General features: G+C 64.8%; 3 protein-coding genes across 7 annotated transcripts; all 3 read right to left on the minus strand.

Moving 5' to 3' along the window:
- Positions 1-4794: 4794 nt before the first annotated feature.
- Positions 4795-5235, minus strand: CEND1 (cell cycle exit and neuronal differentiation 1). Its single transcript, XM_055583266.1, has one exon. It carries the CDS (start codon positions 5233-5235, stop codon positions 4795-4797), a length of 441 nt encoding a protein of 146 aa, XP_055439241.1.
- A 1866-nt stretch (positions 5236-7101) lies between these two features.
- Positions 7102-14121, minus strand: SLC25A22 (solute carrier family 25 member 22). 5 transcript variants are annotated; one of them, XM_055583271.1, is made up of 10 exons: positions 13948-14121; positions 11008-11141; positions 10790-10915; positions 10615-10670; positions 9953-10043; positions 9350-9468; positions 9069-9243; positions 8829-8983; positions 8671-8746; positions 7102-8585 (listed from the first exon to the last, which is right to left on the minus strand). In XM_055583271.1, the coding sequence occupies exons 2-10, from the start codon at positions 11025-11027 to the stop codon at positions 8435-8437; spliced, it is 969 nt and encodes a 322-aa protein (XP_055439246.1). In that variant the 5' UTR covers positions 11028-11141; positions 13948-14121; the 3' UTR covers positions 7102-8434. The 5 variants fall into 5 exon arrangements, with proteins under 5 accessions (XP_055439246.1, XP_055439243.1, XP_055439245.1 ...); XM_055583268.1 differs by lacking the exon at positions 13948-14121 and adding an exon at positions 12030-12098 and having other exon boundaries at positions 11008-11146; XM_055583270.1 differs by lacking the exon at positions 13948-14121 and adding an exon at positions 11928-12060 and having other exon boundaries at positions 11008-11146.
- A 204-nt stretch (positions 14122-14325) lies between these two features.
- PIDD1 (p53-induced death domain protein 1) lies at positions 14326-20517 on the minus strand. Its single transcript, XM_055583272.1, has 15 exons — positions 19121-20517; positions 18272-18685; positions 17722-17931; positions 17582-17636; positions 17208-17409; positions 16997-17119; positions 16688-16867; positions 16461-16608; positions 16241-16376; positions 16013-16163; positions 15807-15930; positions 15613-15731; positions 15421-15534; positions 15119-15318; positions 14326-14904 (listed from the first exon to the last, which is right to left on the minus strand). The coding sequence occupies exons 1-15, from the start codon at positions 19419-19421 to the stop codon at positions 14646-14648; spliced, it is 2736 nt and encodes a 911-aa protein (XP_055439247.1). The 5' UTR covers positions 19422-20517; the 3' UTR covers positions 14326-14645.
- Positions 20518-21960: the final 1443 nt, after the last annotated feature.

The following is a 21960-nucleotide window of genomic DNA, read 5'->3' on the forward strand; positions in this document are numbered from 1 at the left end:
GCAATTTACAGTGTGAGCTTCTTCTATATGGAGTACTTTTTATATCTGGTATTTTGTTTAGACCTCAAAAGTGGTACTGTAGTAAAGGTCACTGAAGTCAGCAGGGCTTCCCTGGTGGCTCAGCTGCTAAAGATCCACCTACAATTGCAGGAGACCTGGTGTTCGATCCCTGGGTTGGCAAGATCTCCTGGAGAAGGGAACGGCTACCCACTCCAGTATTCTGGGCTGGAGAATTCCATGGACTGTATAGTCCGTGGGGTCACAAGGAGGATACAACTGAGCGACTTTCATTTTCACTGGGCGTCCCCAAGAGGTTTTATTTTTTTATCATTTGGAAGCATCCCTGCCTTCCTAAAGCTTCGGAATGCTGTGAACCAGAAGCTGAGGGGCTTCCCTGGTAAGAATCCACCTTGCAACACAGGGGATGCCAGTTTGACCCCTGGTCTGGGAAGATTCCACACGTCATGGGGCAACCAAGCCCGCAAGCCACAGCTACTGAAACCCGCATGGGCTGGAACCTGTGGTCAGAAACCAGAGAAGCCGTTGCAACGGGAAGCCTGCCCACTGCAGCTAAGAGAGCAGCTCCCAGTCTCCGCAACTAGAGAAAGCCCACACACAGCAACAAAGCCCCGGCAAGGCCATAAACACATAAATATATATACATACACTTTAAAAGCTGAGCCTCAGAACCCTCATGGCACCCTGGGGACCTCAGCTGCCCAATTCTAACATTCCCCGGAAGGGGCCATCAGTAACTGAGCATGCGTGGAAATTCAGACGAAATAAGGAAACGAGAGAAGCATAGCATCCCTAAAGCTTAGATGCTGTGTTTCTCTTAGTGAAAGTCGCTCAGTTGTGTCCTCCTTGTGACCCCATGGACTATACAGTCCATGGGATTCTCCAGGCCAGAATACTGGAGTGGGTAGCCTTTCCCTTCTCTGGGGGATCTTGCCAACCCAGGGATCAAACACCAGGTCTCCCGCACTGCAGACGGAAACAAGAGGAGATTACAAAGCAGTATCACAAAACTACAGGATGGCCTTGAGGCAGCTGCAGGCCCACGTGGGCTCAGGACAGGCCCTGGCTGTGTGCACAGCGGCAGCGGGAGGCACAGCCGCCAAGGGGCTGCGGGGCCCCTTCACTGCCTGACCCCGGCCCCCTTCATCTCTGGTGGGAGAGAAATACCACGAGCTCCTCGGCTTAGTCCCCATGAAACCCGAGGTTCAGATGGGTTAAAGTCCTTGCTGTGAGTAAATGCCAAGAGTGTTAGATTAGAAAAGATTCCAGAAGGTTAGAAAGTAAAGGGATCAACGGTTATGGGTGATAACTTGAGATTTGGGAACTTCTAGACACAGGAAACAGATGCAAGCCGGCCACTGAATACAGGTAAGTGCCGTTTGGCAAAGGCTTGGAATATGAGGCACATGAAGAAATGCACGTGGGAGTGCCCTGTGGTCCGCTGGTTAGAGCTCCGCGCTTTCACCACCTCAGCCAGGGTTCAACCCTTGTCAACCTTTGGTCGGGGAACTAAGATCTCCCAGGCCATGCAGCCCAACCAAAAAAAAAAATCCTCCAAATAAATGACAAGAAGGCCTCTCATCGCAGAAAAACAGATAAATGGCAGCAACAGAAAAATCAGAAAAGGCAAAGCCCGGACAGCCAAGGACTCAGTAAACAGCAGCAGTTGGGTCCGTGCAGATGGAACGACCCAAGGTGGCCCCCCTCAGACGGGCTGTCAACCTCGAGGCTTCGCCCACTCCCGTGTCACTGGGCGAGAGGCACGCTTCTCTCCCGGCCGCCCCACAGGCTCAAGACACGGCTGCCGAGTTTAAGGGGCACGCACCGTGGAGCCCGGCCGCCCCACCTCTGAGCAGGTCCCCCAGTGAGCTGGGTGCTGGGCCCACAGTCGCAGCAGCCGACAAGTGGAGGCAACTCCACCCATCAGCGAATGATGGATCCGCAAAACGTGGTCCACGCATAGGGTGGGACTTAAAAGGAAGGAAATCCTGACACAGGCTACACCATGGGTGACCCTTGAGGACGTGATGCTCAGAGAAATAAGCAGACACAGAAGGACAAATCCAGTCTGACTCCATTCACCTGAGGTCGCCCACAGAGACAGAACGAACAGGTGTTAATGGGGACAGAGGGTCAGTTTGGGAAGAGGAATTGTTTCCGAGGGCCAATGGGGTGACGCTCCCACAGTTTGAATGTGCTCAGGGCCCAGGACCTGCGCACCCTCAGGGTTAGGATAAAATGGGGGAAACAGTGGGGACAGTGGCTGACTTTATTTTGGGGGGCTCCAAAATCACTGCAGATGGTGACTGCAGCCATGAAATTAAAAGACGCTTACTCCTTGGAAGGAAAGTTATGACCAAACTAGACAGCATATTAAAAAACAGAGACATTACTTTACCAACAAAGGTCCATCTAGTCAAGGCTATGGTTTTTCCAGTAGTCATGTATGGGTGTGAGAGTTGGACTATAAAGAAAGCTGAGCGCCAAAGAATTGATGCTTTTGAACTGTGGTGTTGGAGAAGACTCTTGAGAGTCCCTTGGACAGTAAGAAGATCCAACCAGTCCATTCTGAAGGAGATCAGCCCTGGGATTTCTTTGGAGGGACTGATGTTGAAGCTGTAACTCCAGTACTTTGGCCACCTGATGGGAAGAGCTGACTCATTAGAAAAGACCCTGATGCTGGGAAAAATTGAGGGCAGAGGAGAAGGGGCGACAGAGGATGAGAATGTTGGATGGCATCATGGACTCAATGGACATGAGTTTCAGTAGATTCTGGGAGTTGGTGAAGGACAGGGAGGCTTGGTGTGCTGCAGTCCATGGGGTCGCAGAACCGGACACAACTGAGCGACTGAACTGAGCTGAGTGAAGAATCCGCCTGCCAACGTGGGGACACAGGCTTGGTTCCTGGTGCACTTACACCTGCCTCAAAGCCACTCAGCCTGTGGCCATGCCTGCTGAGCCCGAGCTGCAAGAGAAGCCCCACAGCCAGGGAGCAGCCCCACTTGCCACGCCTAGGGACGGCCCGTGTGCGGCAGCGGGGCCCAGCGCAGCCAAAGATAAAAAAGTAACCGAGAACTGAGGCAGCGCCCCGAGAGAGCGCCACCGCGGCCGAGGGCTGGACCCTCAGCTCCCGGCTGCGGGGACAGAACTCACCTTCACAGCCACCCCTGTCCTGCCCCGAGTCCCCACACGGAGGAGACTTTTTTCTTCTTTTTTTGCATTTAAGGTGCAAGCGGAACAGAGAGTGGGAGAGGGGACCAGCTGGCTGGAGAGGGGCGGCGTGGGCAGCTTGCAGGGCCTGTGGACAAGCCTGTGGGCTCTGGCGACTCCCCTTGGTGGCTGGGCCTGGGGCCAGGTGGCTCAGGGCGAGGGGTGCGTGTCCCAGGGAAATGCCCCAGGTCAGTGTGGGCCTGAGGTGTGGGTGCAAAGCCGGGTGTGGGTCCTGCAACTTGCACCTGGGTCCTCTAGGGCCAGAGCTGGCAGGAAGGCCGGGTGCAGCCATCCACGTAGGGCCAGACCTGGGCAAAGCCATGAGTGGAACCCACCCGGGTCAAGGGCACCAGGTGGCGGGAGAGGCTGGGGAGGGGCACCTGGGGGCCCTGGCCCTCCCCGGAAAGCCCGCAGTGTGGGCAGATGACCCCCTGCACCCAGACAGGCCACCCCGCCTCTCCCGACCGCGTGCAGTTGAGGACGCCAGCCCAGTCTTTAGATAACAGAGTTTATTTCAAACTGACCTCCACTTAGGCCCAGGGTTCCAGTGGCCAGCTGGCCAGGCAAGGGCACGTCGGGCTCCCAGTGCCCACCGCCGCCATGACATGCTCCCAGCAGAGCGCGTCTCCCTGCAGGCTCAACGGGGCAGTGGCAGAGGGTGATGGTCGCCTGCCCAGTGGTTCTATTCTACCTGTTATTGCATTTATACGCTTCTTAGACTCCAAGGACCCTGGGTGGGCAGGAGGGGCCGTCTGCGGGCACTGGGCAGGCAAGGCTGCCTCCCTGCCAGGCTCTCACCTGCCCCCAGGACAACCGCTGCAGAATGGGGAGGGGTTCAGGGAAGGAAGAGTAGGGCCCAGCTTCAGGGGCCCCCTGGGGTCAGCCAGAAGGTAAACTTCAAGAGCGCCTTGAAGTCTGACACCAGCCTTTGAGCTGTCTGTCCACCCAGCCAGGGCTCAAGCAAGCAGGCAAGGAGGCATGGAAACTCAGCTAATGTGACCACCCACCTCAGATCAGCCCACTGAGGCAGCCCACCCAGAGGAACCCCCACCCTGGCTACACGCAAAGAGCAGAAATGGGCCAAACAGCTACACCCTTTAATGTCCCCATGCCTGCTGGACCCAGCTCAGAATCCGTCCCAGGCCCTTGCTCAGCCCTACTACCCTGGGGATTCATTAGGAGCTGCTGCCAGGAAGACCACAGGACCACTGGGGCCCTTGGCACAGGCTGGCATACTTGGGCGGGCAGGCCACCTTCAGAGCCCGCTTCTCCATCCGTCCGCTGGTGACTGGGTCCACATGGAGCCCCCACCCTGTGTCAGGGATCCACCCGCAGAGCCTGGCCTCCTTCTGCCCTCGGGTTCAGAGGGGAAAGTGCTGGGGACTGCTCAAGGGAGCTGGGTTTCCACTGCTGTAGGGGCCTGTCCACCTCTCTCTCCCTCTGCTCGTATGTGGGGGACACAATATAGGTATTAAATATGTTTAGATAGCGGTGTGTGAATTCGGCATGCACTAGACTCCCAAGGTCTGTACAGGAAGTGGCTGTGCCCAGCCTGGGCACCAGCCATCATTTTTTTCGGACCAGGAAGGCCACCCCGAGAATCAGGGCTGCGGCAGCCACAGCCACACCCCCGGCCACCAGCAGCGGGGTCAAGTTCTCGAAAGGGCAGGGCCCCCGGCCGCCGGGGCCCCCACTGGGGGCCTCGCCCTCCTCAGCCCCGTCCCCAGGGCCCTTGGGCTCGGGGGCCGCATCAGGGGTGCTGGGGGCCGCGGGGGCCGGCTTCAGGTTGCTGTGGTTGTTGAGAAGGGCCGGGTCTGCCTTGGCTGGGGTCTTCTTGGCAGGTGGCGGCGTGGGGGCTGCCGACGGCTCCTGCTTCTCTGCCTGGGCCTCCTTCTTCCCTGGCTTAGAGGACGGGGCCTTCCCGTCCACAGCGGCAGGGGCTCGGGCCTCGGCTGTGGCCTTAGCGTCGGCCTTGGGGCTGTTGGTCGACTTCCCTCTGGACTCCATGCTGGGTGTGCGGGCGGGCTGTGTGGGGCACGCGGGGGCAGGCAGGCGTCTAGACCACGGCAGCTCAGGACAGTTCACCCCTGGGCATCCTATGGGCCTGCGGGGGGAGACCCGATGAGGCTGTTGTCCTGTGCAGCCCCACGTCCTTGTCCCTTAGAGACCCGCTCAGCTCTCTGGACACTCCTCTCCCGGGGCTCAGCCTCCAGCTGGCCTCAGCCACCTCCTGAGAAGCCCCTCCGAGCACACGGGCAGGCGTTGTGGGCCCCCCTTTGGGCTGGGGTGCTGGGATGAGGCCTGCTAGAGGCTTCAGTTCCCTCATCTGTGAAATGGTCTTGCCCACGCATGTCCTATGTCCATCATGTCGGCCCAGGGTGGGGAGGTCCTGACCGGGAAGAGAGCACCCACCCAGCCCCGAGAAGGCGTGTGGCTGGGGAGGTGGCTGGCACCCCATGGGCCTGGGCAGAACTGACCGTGCATCCTTCTCAGGGCTGAGTGGGCTGGGGGTGGGGAGGGCAGCGTGGGAACCCAGAGTCTGGGCTTTCAGTTACATGGGGTCATAATGGACCGAAGGTCGCCAGGACCTGGCTTGGACAAAACCAGGGTGTCTCACCAGAGGCTGGGGAAGCCAGCGGGAGGGCAGTGACAGGCCTGGGCTCCCGGCCGGTCATAGACCCCCTCTCAGCGCCCACCCCAGGACTGGCCTTGCCTGCTCCAGCTTCAGAGTGGGGAGCCCTTTCTGACCCTGAGGTCATTCCTGCCTCTGGGGGCGAAGGGAGTCCCTGGGGTGAGCCTAGAGCGGGCACCCCCGAGGCAGGGCCAGGCAGAGACTGGGCACTCTGGGCAGTAGGGAAGGCCTGGCCCTGATCCTGAGTCAGGCGTGGGGCAGGGGGCTGGTGGCCTCGCCTCTCTGGACCCGTCTTCCCTCCCGGGAGTGGACCCTGCTGTCCACAGCTCCTGGGATGCTGAGGAACTCGCACCTGCGCCTGCAGGGGGAGGGAGCCTGTGTGGGAGGTGGCGGCCCAGGTCCCCTGGCAATGCACAGTGACACAATGAAGGTCGCCTGAAGGTCACGTGCGGGACGGGGGTGTCCTGGGGAGGACTGTCCCACCTCCAGTGAACCCAAGAGCCCCTCACCCCTGTCATTCTGGAGGGCACCCCGCTGCTGGGCATCAAGTTCTCAAAGGGCAGGTGGTCCACTCTCCCCCTCCCCCAGACCTTTGGTTATTTTGGGTTCATACTGACGTCACCGGCTGCCCCTCCCCCTCCAGGCGGCTGTGCCCAAGAGAGCAGGGGGCCCCGGAGCGCCCCCGGTGACCTTCATAGCGGAGAACCTGCCACTCTGTCCAGGGGCCCCGCGCCCCGCTCCCGCCCCAGACCCCGTGCCGCCGAGTCCCCGCCGCCTTACGCTGCTGCTCGCGGCGCTCCCACCTCAGGGCCGCGCGCTCTCTGCGGGACCACGGCCGACCGGACTGACGGCGGCGGGCGGCGGCTGCGGATGCAAGGACTGGGAGTTTCCCACAATGCACTGCTCCCGGCGCAGGAAGCAGGGCGGGGACCGCATCAGCGCGGGCTCCGCCCACCTACTAGTGGCCACCACAGCGCCCCGGAGCGGCTGGGACCTCTGGGGGCCCCAAACCCAGTTCCACTTTTGATCCGAAGGGCGGCTTAGCGTCAGGAAGGTGAGCGGCTGAGGCTGGCTTTCTCACACCTCCATCAGACCGCGAGGGAGTCAGGCCATTCTAACCAGGCTCTGCTACAGCCAGTGTGCCCGTCATAGCTGGGCAGCCGGACCCAGGACAGCAGGGGGAGGGGAGCCAGTTACCAGACGAGCGGACGCCCTTCACCCCCAAGAATCTAGAAGAGGCATCTACTTAGAATATTTATTTATCTTCTTACAGGACAAGACACAAAAAGTTACAACTTCTTAAAACTCTTCAAAAGAAAAAAATATAATTCTGTAAGCAGCAGCAGCAGCTTCCAAGGTACAGATGTGACGGGAGAGCAGCTCCCAGGAACAACCGTGAGCCGGGGGCCCAGGCCTGAGCCCCAGGTAGTCTCACTGGGAAGGGGCCTCCGGGGAGGGGGCCCGGGGGGGGGACACAGCACCGGCACATCAGATCACTCACCATCACGACCACGTGGCTGGGGCGGGGCAGGTAAGGACAGAGCTGCCTCAGTTCACAACATCAAGGGTGGGGGAGGGCGGAGCTTTACCAAGTGTGGTCAGGGGCCTTACCCAGAGGCCAGGAGGGCAGGCTAGGCCCGGGGAAGACTGGAAGGGCAGCTCCTGGTGTCCCCCAGGAGAAGATGCTCCCGGGCTCCATACTGGTCCTCATGCCCACCCTCCCGGACCTCGAGGGGGCGTGGCCTCAGAAGTAGGGCCGGGTGGAGAGACGGATTCCTGGACGGGGTCACTGGGGAGTCAAGGGCACACACCCACGCGCTCACACGCTCCTGCGCGCACACACACACTGCCTGGCCACATGGGGACGGCTGGAGCCCCCGACAGCCCTACCCCTGAGGGGCCAGGACAGCAGAGGGCGGCCGCCACCGCCCCCAACATTCACACACACATGCACAAACCTCCAATGGGCTGGGTCCCACAGTGGGGGCGGGGGACCTGTCCTGGGAGTCAGCACTCAGGGCCACCCCCAGTCTAGGATTCCTGGCTCAATATGGGGGGGCAGGAGAGCCCGATCCTCCTGCAAGGCTGGCCAAGGCAAGAGAACAGCAGCGGGGGAGGCTGGACGGACAGACGGAGGGGTGGACAGAGCCGCTTGTGCTCGGCAAGTTAATAAATAGGTTTGTGCGGGGTCCCCTTTGTGGACTAGGGGCCAAGCCTCGGGGACAGGAGCTGGTAGACTGGAGGGGAGGGTCCAGCTTGCCCAGCCCAGGCTGGGGGCCCCCAGTCCAGAGACCAGCTCTGTCCCTGGGGGTTGTTCAGACTGGGGCAAAGGTGGGCAGGGCTGGCTCCAGGAATGTAACGATTTCTGCCGTTTCTAGGTAAGACGTTGATCCCGGGGGTTGTGTAGGCAGGGCCCCGCCAGGCGCGTGTGTGCATGCCGTGTGCACCCTGCACTCCCCGTCCCCACCCCCACCCGTCCGTGGAGAGACTGTCGTGCTGTCCCCGGGGGGGCTGCCTGCCTCGGGCCCTGCTCTGGTCCCGCTCGACTGGAGGGCGAGGGGCGGCTGCCCGGGCTCAGGGCTGGACGCGCGGCAGCCCCAGCAGGGTCTCGGCGATGCCCAGAAAGTAGACCACTTGAGCGATGCCGAACAGCGGGGCGATGACCAGGGCGCGGCAGTAAGCGCCCTTCAGGAAGGCGGAGGGGCCCTCGTTCCGCAGGATCTTCCTGCGGGGAGATGGCGGGGGCGGGGGTGTCAGAGCCATGACGCTGGGGCCACCCTGCCCTCCCCGGCCCCTGGGGGCTCACCCACCTGGCACAGTCCAGGAATCCCGAGTACGTGTCCTCATTGATGCCACGCTGCAGCGACTGGAGCCGGGTCTTAACCACTGCAAGGGGCACGCGGGTCAGCGTGGGCCCTCAGCCTGGACCCACCCCCCAGCCCCGCCCTGCCCCAAGCTGGGCACCAACCGTCACAGGGGTTGACGGCCACGGCAGCCGCGCTCCCAGCCACGCAGCCGGCCAGGAAGGACACGTAGAAAGGCGACTTCTCCCCAGATGCTGGCCGGCCCAGCTCGTTCAGGTTGGCGAAGAGGGGGAAGTAGACGATGGAGAAGGGGACGTCCCTGTCGGGGGATCGCAGGGTAACTGACTGGGACGCGTGGGGCGGACGGGTGGGTAGGCCTCCCCTCGCCCTGCCTGCCCCTCAACCTGAGCAGCGTGGCCCCCAGGCCCTTGTAGAGGCCAGCGATGCCGCGGCTCCGCAGCAGGTCCCGGGTCAGCTGAGTGGCTGTGGGGCGGGGGGTGGCCGGAGCCTCCACTGAGGGCTGGGCACTCCCCTGGCCCGAAAGCTGGGCCTGGGCGGACAGGATCTTCCTCTGGGCGGCTGGGGAGAAAGGGGGCGGCCTGCTGGTCTCCCTCCGAGCACAGGGTGGGGGCAGGGACGGGGTCCAGCTGGTGCCCCCCCGCGCCCCGCCCCCCCACAGCCTCACCGAGGCGGCCCGCATCCTGGAGCTGGATCTTCAGCATCTCCATGGGGGTGGTCACGATCACCTGGCAAGTGCCGGCCCCGCAGCCCGCCAGCATCTCCTTAAACAGGGTCAACTGCTGCCTGCAGTAAAGAGGGCGGGGCTGCAAGGCAGAGTCAGAGGCCCCTGCGGCTGGGGGGCGTGAAGGGGCGGGACCGGTGAAGACAGAGGCAGGCCCCGCCCCCGCCGCCCTCCAGTAACGGGCACCGAGACAGACGCTCACAGCGGGGCTGGGGACGGGCGAGGGCTGTTCTCAGCAAACAAAACTGGACGTGGGGTGGGGGGGTCAAGTGCTCCACGGGACTACTGCCCTTTCACCCCACTCTCGGGTGATAGGGAAAACTGGCCAATGCCCCCCAAATCCCAGCCTACAAGAGGCAGCAGGCAATGGCTAGGGGCCAAGGACCCCTGGGGCCTGAGCACCCAGGATTCAGCATCGGAGGCAGAGGAAGCAGGCCCTGCAGGTTGGGGTGAGGGGACCCCACGACGACAGATCCTTCGTCCTCTGGAGGCACAGATCCCCCTCCCTTCGTGACTGTGGCCCCCAGCAGTCAACCAGCGCCTCACCCATCCTTGGAGAGCTGGTATCGGAAGAAGTCATTGGCTGCCAGCTTGATGGCCTTCTCGGGGGTGACGAGGGTCAGGTTCACGGCGGCTCCTGTGTGGCGTGCGGATGGGTCAGTAGCCGGGGCCGGGACTGGGACGCTCTTGGTGGGCACTTGCCTCTCAGTTGGCAGAGCCCTCCCCCCGCCCCCTCGCACCTTGGCGGCTCCTCCTGCCCTCTCACCCACATGTGCCCAGCGGGGGTGGGGGCAGCGCCTCCTCCTCCAGGCGACCCTCCCGGTCCAGCGGGTGGGCCTCCGTGAGGAACACCCCCCTGCAGTACAGAGGCGGGGGGCCTGGGGGGGATCCAGAGCTGAGGAGGCAGCGTGAGCCCCTCTCAGTGCAAGGACTCTGCTGCACAGCATCTGGGCAAATCCAGACTTGGCGGTTGTCTGCTAAGAGGCTTTGCAATCAGCCCCCCCACCACTATCCCCGCCAGTGTCCCGGCGCAGACAGGGTCCCGCCTGTCCTAGGAGGAGGTCCCGCCATGCTGGGTGCTGGCAGCGGTGGAGGATAGCACTGAGAGCTGCCCTTCCCCGACCCCCGCCACTGTGCAGCTGCAGCCAGGCCCCATGGGGCACGGCCCCACCATCCATCCAGACCCTCCTGCCCCCGCCCAGCCTCACCACGGTACATCCCGAAGTAGCCCTCTGAGCGGATGGTCTTGATGAGGCAGTCGGACCTGCAGCCCCGGGGGTAGGAGGGAGCCAGGGGTCAGCCAGGGTCCAGCGCCGGCCCCCGCCCTGACCCGGGCAGGAGTGCCCCCAGGCCTGCCCCCCACCCCCCAGCCCGCTGGCTCACATGCTGGTGTACACACGCTGGCCATTCTGCTGGTTCTGCAGCCTCGTCTTGGCTAGGTCGATGGGGAACACGCAGGTGACCCCGATCAGGCCGGCGATGCCGCCATTGATGAGCTTGGCTGGCAGGCTGCGTGGGCAGATGGAGGTCAGTCGGCCTCCTCGGCCATAGGTCGGCCAGGGGGGAGGGCAGGGTGGGGTGAGGCTGGGCTGGGTTCTGACCTGATCTGCTTATCAGCCATTTAACTCGGGAGCACCCAGGTAGGAGCTGCGGAGCTGGATGCCAGACAGCGGGGGAGGGAGTGCAGGGTGGAGGCTGGTCTTCTGCTTTCAAGGGTATTTCCAAACCAGCGCTTCTGCCCTAGGAGAGAAGGGACTGCAACCAGCGGGGGTGGGCAGACGGGAGAGGTGCACCAGAGGAACAGGCTTCCCTGTTTCCCTTCCAGGGCCCCCGCAGGGGCTCCGAGCGGCTCCCCAGGCCCCCAACCCCGCTCGGGCAGGCTACACGTCGTGGGCTCGCAGCGTACCAGAAGGCCCACCACCTGGCCCCATCCCTGGGCCACCTGGCGGCTTCCTCTCAAGATTCCCCACCAGCGCGTCCTCCCAGCTGGCCTTGCTCACGCTCACATGCACGGAGCCCTTTAAAGGGCCAGGCGCCTCCTCCCCTGGGCTGGGCTGTGTCAACCCCATCCTCGAGCAGCCTGCTCTGCCAGGATAGGGGTGACAGAGCCCCAGGGCCCCCCGCGGGGCTCAGCTCACAGCTGCCCAGGTGGATGCAGCCAGGGCAGGTGCAGCCCCTGCTCCATGGTACCTCCGGGCTGGAGCCCCAGACCACGGCTCCCCTGGAGGAAGCACCAGCTCAGCCACAGCCAGCCTGTGCCCACCCTCCCAGGAACTTCACCCCCTGACTGCGCGCGCGCGCGCGCGCGCACACACACACACACACGCGCTCGCTGTGGCTGCTCCACCACCTCTTCCCGGGGGGCAGGCCCAGGAGGCCCCTCTCTCTAGGGGCAGGGCTGGGGAGCCAGAGCCGGCCCCAGGGACCTCTGGCGGGGGGCGCCCCCCAGCCCGCGCCAAGACCAGCTGTCCCTGCCTCGCACCCGCAGCGTCGCTAGTCGGGTCACACGGCTGGCTCACACCTGCCGTCGTTCGCGGAATGGTGACCTTCACCCCGGCTTCCCTGGGCCGGGAGGCCCCCTGCTCGCTCGGCAGCCCGCCGCCCCCGCCGTCGTCCCGCTCACCCCGGGCGCGTAGGACCGGCTCCTCCACGGCTCCTCCTGGAGACTCCAGCCCGCGGGCGGCGGGCGGGCGGGGGAGGGCCAGCGGCCGGGGGCGGTGCCGGCGGCGGGGATTGGCTGCGGGGCGGGGCGGGGCGGGGCGGGCCTGGGGGGGGGGGGCGACTTTCTCTTTCACTTTGGGCGGGATGAGGCGCCCTGGCGCCGCGGGAGAAGGGATGAGAAGGGGGTGTGACAGCTTCTGGGAGGCTTGGGCTGGCCTCCGAGCCCCCTTCGGCCCGTGAGGCAGCGGGTCTGACGGGCTAACCCAGTCAAGCCACGCAGCCGGTTCGAGGGGCCCCAGCCCGCGGCCACCGTGCACCCAGCTGCTCCCCGAGTTTTCCTCTGCGGCCAGCAGGCGGGCTCTGGTTAGGGCCCTGGGACCCCAGGAATGGGGCTCTCTCTGTGCCTGGGCACAGGGAATCCGGAGCCGTGGGGTGAAGATGGGCTGTGCCCACTGTGTCTGTGGACCATGTGTCTTCTGGGAGGTGCACTTCAGGGAAAACTCATGCAGAAGCGGAGAAGACACGCTTGTCTGCTGCAAAGGCCAGGGGGTGGCTGGGTCGCAGAGACCACCGGCTGCCACCCACACTCCCAAAACCCTCTGACCCCCCAGATGCCTCCCAACGAACTCACCCAGAGCCTCAGTGCCCCAGTCTCAGAGAAGAGACTGACCTCTGCACTTCAACCTGACCCTCTCTCCCCACCCCCCAGGTGCAAACTGGCCGCAGCCGACTCTTGTCCCCGACCCTTGGGGACAAGGTCCACACTCTGCCCTATTGGACCTGAGCGAGCCCACCAGACCCCACTTCCTGTCCAGTGTGAGGGACACCTGGATGCTGGGGTCCAGTCAGTCGGACACTCTCCAAGGTGGGAAGGGGAGCAGCTGTCTCGGGAATAAAGGCAGGCCTGGAGATCCCAGCCTGAGACCGTCAACCCTGGGTCCCACCCTGGCGCTGGGATGGGGGAGACACTTCAGAACCAAGTAGTGTGGGGAGGGCCTCTGCCGGCGGAGGACTGACAAGGGGTCCTCTGGGCCAGAAAGCCTCCTTTTCCTGTCCTCACTCGATGGTTCCTACAGCCTGCTCATGAGACAGCTCGGAGGGCCCTCCCCTTGCACCCCAGGTTGCCATAGAGACCCGGCAGCCCCAGCCCGGCCTCAGGCCCCGGGCTGTCAGCCCTCCCGGTCGGTACCCCCGGCTCCCGCAGCGTCCTCAACCCGGGCTGCAGGCGAAGCTGTGGGCAGCTCAGCTCAGAGGCCCCCCAGGAGGTAAAATCTGCCACGAACTAAGCCACCGGACTCCTTCACCCCCAAGAAAGGGAAAGGCTGTGAGGCTCCGAGTCTGGGGCCGGCCCTTCTCTCCCCATTCATCTCCCCCCGCCCCTTGCCCCGGGGAGGCGCTTTCAGTCCCGCCGGCTGGAGGGGCGCCAACCCGGCGACAAAGGAGGCGCGGAGTGGGGGTTCAGGGCTGCGACTGGAAGCCCGGCTCAACTCCCTGTCCAGCTGGAAGGAGTCCCCATGAGGCCCGGATCGCCACGCTGAAGCCCGCCAGGCGATGGCGACTTCAGCCACCCACGTGTCCAAGTACATCCCGCAGGGCCCCACGTGCGTGTCCCCCATGGCCCGGATCGTTCCTTGGGGACTGGCCTCCGTCTCCCGACCGGCGAGGACACGTGTGCGCTGGGAGCGCGCCCGGCACCGCCCGGGGCCCGGCCTCCTACAATCCGGCGGCAGCGGATCCGAGCATCCGCCGGCGCGGGCCCCGCAGAAACCGCCTCGTCCGGGCAGATGTCACCTCCCATAGTCGCCGTGGTGCCCCTCGACTCCGCGGCCGGGCTGCACTCGGGTGGGCGCAGCGGAAGGAGCCGCCAGGCGGGCACTCACCGCGCGCTCTGCCGCCGCTGCCGCCGCCGCTACCGCCGCGCTGGCCTCCCCGCCTCGCCGCGCGCCCGGCGGCACCTAAGCGCGGGGGCGCGTCCGCTCGGCGCCGCGCGCGCTCCGCCCCCGGCCGGCGGTTGGCTGGCGGACTCGGGCTCCCCCTCGTGGCCGCCACGGCCACTGCGCTCGGCAGGCCCCAGCCCGCGCTCCAGGTCTCCACGGGTTTTCACTGGGCGTTCGACCTCGCGCCGGTGCACGGGCCAGGGACTACTTCCGTCGGGCCAGCGGATGGGGGGTGCGCTGGGACGAAGTGTCCCTAAGGGAGGAGCCGTGGGAACTGAATTGGCCAAGCACCGGGCCCCCAACCAAAAGGCAGATGCGCAATCCTGCACACGACTGTATTCATGGGGCAGCAGCTGTTACTTTGTAGCTGGGACTCCACTCCCTCCCGGAGATCAGGACCCAATGCAGGCGCTGGGCGCAGACCAGCGCGAATGAGAGCAGGCCGGCTTGCAGCAGAGCAGGGCCAGGCCTCAGATCACTTGGCAGCCCCTGGCCTTCCACCCGCCTCTTCACCCAAGAAAGTCGGTGCTGAGACAGCCACCAGGCCGGTGCATGTGTGTTACACGGGTGGGGGGCACTTTGCTCACACGCAGGGAAGGTTTGAAAACGGGAGCCTCAGGGTCCAGCCCGAAGTCTGGGGTCTAGGCCTGGGCAGGCTCTGGGGAGGGTGACGGCAACCGGTCAGGCGAGGTGAGGTTCCCGGGGGCCAGGCTCGTGTGCCGGATGCCCTCCTGGTACTTGCGGCGGCCAAGCTCCAGGACAGCCCGCACCTCTTCGGCCACGTCCCGCCGGTCACTCTGCTCCAGGGCCTGCACGAGGCGCTCCACGGCCCCTGGCTGCCCAGCCTGGCGCTCCGCCCAGGAGAAGAGCATGTGGCGGATCTGCCCATCCAGGTCATCCCTGGGGGGACAGGGGAGCAGTCAGGGGGGCCTGCCAAGACCACCCACCACACCCAGGGCCTTGCTCTCCCTCCCAGCACGGGGGCCTTGCTCCCTGGGCCAGGGGCGGCCAAACCCTCCCCTTCCTGCCCATCTGCCCTGCCCCCGCCTCCCCTGGACGGAACCTCAGCCAGCCTCCAGGGGGAAGCCAGCAGGACTAGAGGCTCAGAACTGACCGGAACTCGTGCCGGATACGCTGGAGCTCACGGTAGGGCAGGCCCAGGTGTAGGGCCACAGCCGGCCAGTCGGGGCCCAGGCGCCCGGCCACATTCAGCAGGTTGCTCTGGGTCAGGAAGCCGGTCTCGGCGTCGCCCAGATTCAGAGGTGCCAGGGATAGGCCAGGCTCGCGAGTCGGGCCCTCGCATCCCTGCAATCTCTGCGGGCAGGTTGAGGTGGCAGTGAGCCCTGGCCTCACCCCAGCCCACCCCGGCGGCTCCTCCCCCGTCCCCTCCGCACGGGGCTCCCAGCTAGGCCTCACGGGCAGCTTGATGGGCAGAGTGGCCATCCACAGGGCAGCTGGGCCCCTCTTCTGCCGGGCAGCCTCTGCCTCCTCAGGCACCACCTCCGGCACCTCGCCCCGGTAGAAGGACACCTGGGGGAGAGGAGGAGGTGGGCTTCAGCGCTCTGGCTTTGGCCCGGGCAGCCCGGGGCGCCCACCCTACTGGCCCACCTGGCCTCTCACGGCTCGAGTCCGTCGGTCCAGGGCGGTGGTCACGTACACCTCCTTCAGGTTCTTCAGGTGGGAATAGAAAACAAAGCACAGCCTGCCCTCCACGCAGTCTGGGCGGTCTGTGGGCACAGCGGGGGCTCAGCAGGGACTCGGGGGCAGACCCAGCATCCCTTCTCCGGGCGCCGGGGGCACACCTGCATCGATGTCAATTCCCCTCTCGAAGGCAGCGAAGAACTTCTCGCCCTCAAACATCTCCACGGTGTCTGAGGGCTCAGGGCCGCGGTATCGCTCCAGCAACCGCCGCAGGGTGGCGTCCACCTGGGGGGGCGGGGGACCCACTGGCTGAGCGCCCGATGCCCTGCACCCCTCCCCCAGCCCCCCAGCCCTCTGCCGCCCCCACCTTGTTGCGGGGCAGGCACTGCAGCAGGACCTGCTCGGGGTCCCGGCGTCTCTGCAGTGCGATGAGGTTCACACGGTACAGCCGCAGCCGCTCCCAGGCCTTCCGTGCCAGGCTCCCCACGCAGGTCTTGGTGGTGTACCAGAGCCAGTACCTGGGAAGGCAGGGGTGAGGGGGACCCTGCAGGCTGGGGGGACGTGGGGAGGGAGCTGAGGAGGTGGGGGCACTGACCAGGAGAAGTTCGTGACCTGGAAGCGTGCGTACAGGTGCGTGAGCTCCAGGGCCACCTGTGCCGTGATGTCGTCCCAGGTGGCCGCGGGGGCAGCCCGATGCAGCAGGTGCAGGCGGGCACGGTCCAGACTCAGGCCTGGGGGGGACAACGTCTGAGGCCTCTGAACGGGGTGCCCCTTCTGAGCACCACCCCCGCCCCGTGCCACACGGCTGCCCTCACCTGTGATGCCAGGCGGCAGAGGCAGCTGGATGGTGACTGGCCGAAGGAAGCTCGAGGGTCCGCTCTGCGAGAGGCAGAGAAGGGGGCTGGAGGCCGCCTCGGGCTCCCCCAGCAGGGCTGGCAGCTCTCTGCTGCCCACGCGCACCACCTGGAGCAGACGGGCCGCCCCCGCGGTCACTTCTGTGCCTGGGCGCCCCCGCCACCCCAGCGGGCATCCTGGCCCCTACCTGCATGCGAACGTGCCGGGGCTCCTCGGTGGCCCCCGCGGGGAAGGTGACCCTGACCCCGGCGTGTCCCGAGGAGCACAGCAGCGTTCCCTCTGGTGGCACCAGGCAGGCATCGGACACAGGGCGCGAAACCACGAGGAACCAGGAGAAGTGGAGCACCTGACAGTGGGCCCAGAGCCGCTGGCGCGGGTGCAGAGCACAGGATCAGGGCTGGCAGGCCAGGGCAGGGCCGCGGGCGCAGGGCACGGGGTCAGGACCGGCGTGCCGGAGCAGAACCGGGCCTTCTCAGACGGCCCAGGCCACCCTCACCTTGGGCGTCTCCTCTAGGTGGGTCTCCAGGTCGCTCCAGCTGTTGTCGCTCAGCATCCTGACCACCACCTCGCGGCAACGCCGGGCCCGCGGGGGCACGAAGAGCAGCCACAGGCCCACCTCCTGCCAGGCGAGGGGGGCATGAGCGCCGGGGCCACGCCGGGCCCTCCCCGCCAGGGCCCTCGCCCGCCCCACCCTGCCCTGGCCATGCCTGCTGGAAAGCCAGCCCGTGCGGCTGCAGTTCCAGGACACCACTGAGGAGAGCGTCGTGGGGACCCAGGGGCACGAGGCGCGGCTCTGGCAGCCACAGGCGGTAGCGGATGGTCACGGGGGCAGCAGTGGCCCCCGCGGGGAACTGCAGGCGGACGCCACAGGCCAAGGTCACGGAGCAGCCTTGGGGGGTCACGGCAAAGCTGAGGGAAGACAGGAACGCACAGGGTCAGACACAGCAGGGTCCCCTAGGTCTGAATCCGGCACCCCGGGCACCTGTGGGAGACCCCCGAGGCACAGGCAAGGTGTACAGTGAAGGCAGGGTGACGGGGTGGACAGAGGCTTTTCCAGCCCGGCCCCCCCCTCACGCCATACCTGTCCAGATCTGAGGTCAGCAACAGCCTGGGCATTTCTGGGACCACGGGTGTCCCTGGGGAAGGACAGATGTGAGGTTAGGCCAGCGATGACACCTGCGTCCTTTCTGTGGTCTGCCCCCAGCCCCGCCGTGACCCTACCTGGGGGGCTGGGGGGGTCAGGAGGGGGCCTGCCCAAGGGGTTTCCTTGCAGGCGCACGAAGGGGGCGTCCAGCAGCTCAGGGGGCACGTCCCGGAGCTGGTTGTCCCTCAGGTCGAGCCGGGTGAGCAGCGGGAGGCGGGCCAGGCTGGCGGGCACCGAAGCCAGGAGGTTGCTGTGCAGAATGAAGAGCCGTAGGGCCCGCAGCCCCGCTGCGGGAGGCGCCGGCTTAGGGCCAGCAGAGGAATATCACGGCCACCCCAGTCCCCGAGCGCCAGGCCAGGCGGCTCACACTGGGGCCTCCTGGGAAGCCCTTTCAGTCTCCGCCCTGTAGCTGGACTAGAGAGCTCGGGGAGGCCTGTGCAGGTGGGAAGACTCGACAGCCAGGGAAGCGGGGGGCAAGCAAGGGCTGCCGGGGAAGGTGAACGCTCAGGCGGGCCGGACCGTGTGTACAGGGCACCGCAGAGGAAAGACAGCCGCGGAGGGGGGCAGGGCAGCCAGCGGCCCACAGACATTCCGCACTGGGCCCGGGGAGCCAGGGCCGCAACTCACCGAGGGAGCTGGGGAGGCTCTGCAGCCGATTGGAGGCCAGATTGAGCTCGGCCAGGCTGCCCAGGTCTCCGATCTCAGGGGGCAGAGCCTCCAGCAAGTTCCCAGAGAGATCGAGGCGCTGCAGGCTGGACAGGGCTCCCAGGGCTGGGGGCAGCATTCGCAGGCGGTTGTGGGTGACGGCGAGGAAGGTGAGGGTGGGGAGGGCCCCCAGGGCCGCGGGCAGTTCTGAGAGGCAGTTACGAGACAGCAGGAGGGCGTCCAGGCCACACATCTGGGGGACGCAGGCCGGCAGTGTCTCCAGGCTGTTGAAGCTCAGATCCAGGTGGGCCAAGTGGGCTAGGCCGCTCAGGCTGGCGGGCAGCGTGGTGAGGGACCCCTGGAGGCAGGCACCCAGGGCATCCCGACGTTGCCCACCTGATGGGGGAAAGGCAGACTGACGTGGCCCTCAAAGTCAGAGTCCCAGGTGAGCCCAGCTGTGCCAGCCAGGGAAACGGGTGCATGGAAACGCAGAGCTCCACCCCAACCCCACCAAAACAGAGACAAACAGATGCTGGAGAGCCGCCTGCAGGTGAAGCGGGCGCTCACGGACGGTGCGGTCTCCTCTCAGCTGAGAGCCATCACCGGTGACACACCTCAGGAGAAAGACCCACCCTGGGGTCTGCTGGAGACCCCACTGTGCAGCTACTGGGTCCAGGAACCCTGGCCCAGCCAGCTTCCTCTTGGGGGAACGCAGCTGGGTAGAGCTGTGCAGGGAACAGGGCTCGGGCCGGGGTCCACCTTTCGGGACCAGGAAGCAGAGGCAGGAGCTAGAGAGAGGCTGGGCCAGGGCTGGGACTGGGGGGGGCTCACCTTTGAGGACCAGGGAGCGGAGGCGCGGCAGGCTCCAAGGCAGCTGGGCCAGGGCGGCCTCCAGCAGCTGAGGGTCCTCGTGGCCACTCAGCTGCAGGAAGTCCACCTCCAGCAGCTGAGGGGCCTGCTGGGCATACAGGCGCAGCAGCCGGCGGCAGCCCCCGGGGTGCAGGTGCAGGCTTAGCCGGTTCCCTGCTGGGACCGGGGGCACCTCCGGCCCCACACCCGCAGCCTCTGAAGCATCTCTCGCAGCATCTTCTGGGGCCGTCGCGGGCACTGGCCCCGCCTCCATTGCAGCCATCGCCCACCAGCTGTCCTCGGGGACCAGACATGTCCCAGCTCGCCAGGCAGGCCTGCTCAGGCAGGGCCCAAAGAGGCTGCAGAGTCAGGGGGAGGAGCGGGCTGGGCATCCTCCCAGCCAGAGGAAGGGGAACTCGGGCTGCAGAGAGCCAGGCCCACTGGTCCAGAGTCCAACGCCTAGGCTGGACAGACTGTCACTGACATGGGCTGGACAACAGGACTCCCCGGGGCTGGGAAGGCGGCAGGCAGGAGACCTGTGAGTGCAGAGGGGCTTGGGGACATGCCTGAGGGACTGGGGGAGGGAGGCTTCACACCCCGAGTCTACAAACTTGAAAAGGGACTCCTAGTCCAGCCCCCCCAACTCCGCCTGCTGGGCACCAGAGTCCCACCTCCAACCTTCACATTTCTTGGCTCCAACCGAGGCACTGGCTCTCATCTACCACGTGGGGCGGTAGCCCAGGCAAGGACACGAGTGATCCTGCCCGCGTCTGTTCGAGCAGTGCGAGGGGGTTCATGAGGACGGGACCCCACTTCTTGGCCCCTGGAGGAGGACTTTCCCGCCACTTCCAGCTCGCACCTCGGCCCGCAGGGGAGGTCGGTGCACCGCGCAGTCGCCGCCCCCACCGCTTGGGGCGTGTCCTGGGGGAGAGACCGCACCGCAACACCCGCACCGCAACCTCCGCGTCCCCTAGATGCGCCCGCGGTCCGCACGTCACCTGCGCTCCCGGCGGAGCGTTTCCGGGTCCGGCCGCTTGGGAAGCTCGCCTGGCGTCCGCAGGCTCAGCCGGCAGGGGTCTCAGGGTCCCGCCCTCCCCGCCTGCTCTCTGCAGGACACCGCCCTGCCGCACTCAGCTTCCTGTCGGCCGGCGTGCGTCTGTGCGACCGGCCTTCCCGCGGGAAGGCCCGCTTTTCGCGCCACAAAACCCAACCCTTCCGAAGTTCTCGGGCCCTGGGCCTGCTCTGCTCTGGCCGTGCATTCCCGGCCCCGTGTTAAAATCAACTAGTGCGATCTCTGGCTGGAGCGGGTACTGAGGGCTGATCGCAGCTGCTGCCCCACACCCATCTCCTGCCGGAGGACAGCACCGAGGTCCTCAGCCAGTCCCCGAAGGCCTCCTCTCAGGCCCCGTAGAGCCCAGGGCCCACCTTCCGTGACCCTACCTTAATGGGCGCACTCTGGGCCACCTCCCAGCGCCGCCCCCCGCCCCCCGCCCCCCCCCCCCAGCCGCAGCGGGCTTCCCCATAGGCTGCCTCCTTTCTCAGCGTCTCACAGTGAGGAAAAGGAGATGGGAGCGATCAGATGTGGCCCAAGGCCACTAGCTGGTGAAGGCCAAAGTCAAGGACCTCAAACCAGATCTGTCTCTCAAGAAAGCCTTCCAGACTGGTTCTTCCTCACCTCACAGAAGAGGTGCCTGTGAACATACACGTCTGCTCCAGCCTGTTCTGCCCCAAATGACACCTCTCTACCCTCTTTCCGCCACCCTCCCCACCTGGACGGGCAGTTCCTGCTAGGCCTGTGTTCTCCCCAGCTCCTATTCCCCCTTCAGTTTCCACATAAATGCCAGAATAAACACACACACACACACACACACACACACACACACATGCAGGAACATCACTCAGACTTAAAAAGTAATGAGTAATGAGTCATCAACTCAATGGACATGAGTTTGAGCAAACCCTGGGAGCTAGTGAAGGACAGGGAAGTCTGGCATGCTGCAGTCCATGGGGTTGTAGAGTCCAACAGGATGGGGCAACTGAGCAACAAAAGGTAACGAAGTCCTGACACATGTTACATACAATGTGAATGAACTTTAATGTGAATGAAACTACATGAATGAAATACTACAATGAACTACAATGTGAATGAAATAAGCCAGACACAAGAGGACGAATTCTGTAGGAGTCCATTTATGTAAGATCCCTACCGCAGTCAACATGGAAATGGAAAGTAAATGGGAGCCGCGGGCTGGGGGAGGGGAGAGGGCGTTACTGTTTAGAATTCAGGAGGGGAAAAGTTCTGGAGATACACCGTGGCGATGGTTGCACGTCGGTATGAACGAATCTAGTGCCACTGAACTGTATGATTCAAGTGGTTTTACAGTATGTATTATCGTGCCATTAAAAAAAATCACAACTGACCACTTTCCCGTGTGACTGCAACAGGCCCACCCTTGCCAGATGGGTTTCCTCACCAGCTGTGTGACCTTGAGCAAAAAAACTTTTCTGTGCCCGACCCTCAGCGATGTAATGGGATTTCCGTGGGGCCTGCGTTATCACATCGGGGCTGGGCCCTAACACGAGCCCGCCCGGGGTGCCTGCTGCCTCTGAACCCATTTCCGGCCACCTCAGCAAGGCCTTTACTCCTTGGGCCTGATGCTCGCTCCGATCTTCGCAGGGCAGGCGCTCGCTCATCCTTCAGCCCTCTTCGCTCAAGGTTTACCTCCGCCTGGGGCTGCCTCGTTTAACTACTCTGCGTCCGTGCACTAGAACCTAAGTTCTGAGGAAGCAGAACCGGGCCTGGGCCCCCCAGGACTGAGGCC

This window comes from Bubalus kerabau, chromosome 5 (genome assembly GCF_029407905.1).
Source record: "Bubalus kerabau isolate K-KA32 ecotype Philippines breed swamp buffalo chromosome 5, PCC_UOA_SB_1v2, whole genome shotgun sequence".
Lineage (NCBI taxonomy): Eukaryota > Metazoa > Chordata > Mammalia > Artiodactyla > Bovidae > Bubalus > Bubalus kerabau.

Excerpts from the sequence above, each read along its gene's own strand:
- CEND1 (XM_055583266.1), bottom strand. The coding sequence starts at position 5,235 with ATGGAGTCCAGAGGGAAGTCGACCAACAGCCCCAAGGCCGACGCTAAG.
- SLC25A22 (XM_055583271.1), bottom strand. The coding sequence starts at position 11,027 with ATGGCTGATAAGCAGATCAG. Across the intron at positions 8,984-9,068 it reads CTGGGGGCCACGCTGCTCAG|GGACGTCCCCTTCTCCATCG; the intron begins GTTGAGGGGCAG and ends ATCCCCCGACAG. Across the intron at positions 8,747-8,828 it reads GGCCGTCAACCCCTGTGACG|TGGTTAAGACCCGGCTCCAG; the intron begins GTTGGTGCCCAG and ends TGCCCCTTGCAG.
- PIDD1 (XM_055583272.1), bottom strand. The coding sequence starts at position 19,421 with ATGGCTGCAATGGAGGCGGGGCCAGTGCCCGCGACGGCCCCAGAAGAT. Across the intron at positions 16,868-16,996 it reads ACCTAGAGGAGACGCCCAAG|CGGCTCTGGGCCCACTGTCA; the intron begins GTGAGGGTGGCC and ends CACCCGCGCCAG. Across the intron at positions 15,732-15,806 it reads GGGAATTGACATCGATGCAG|ACCGCCCAGACTGCGTGGAG; the intron begins GTGTGCCCCCGG and ends CTGTGCCCACAG.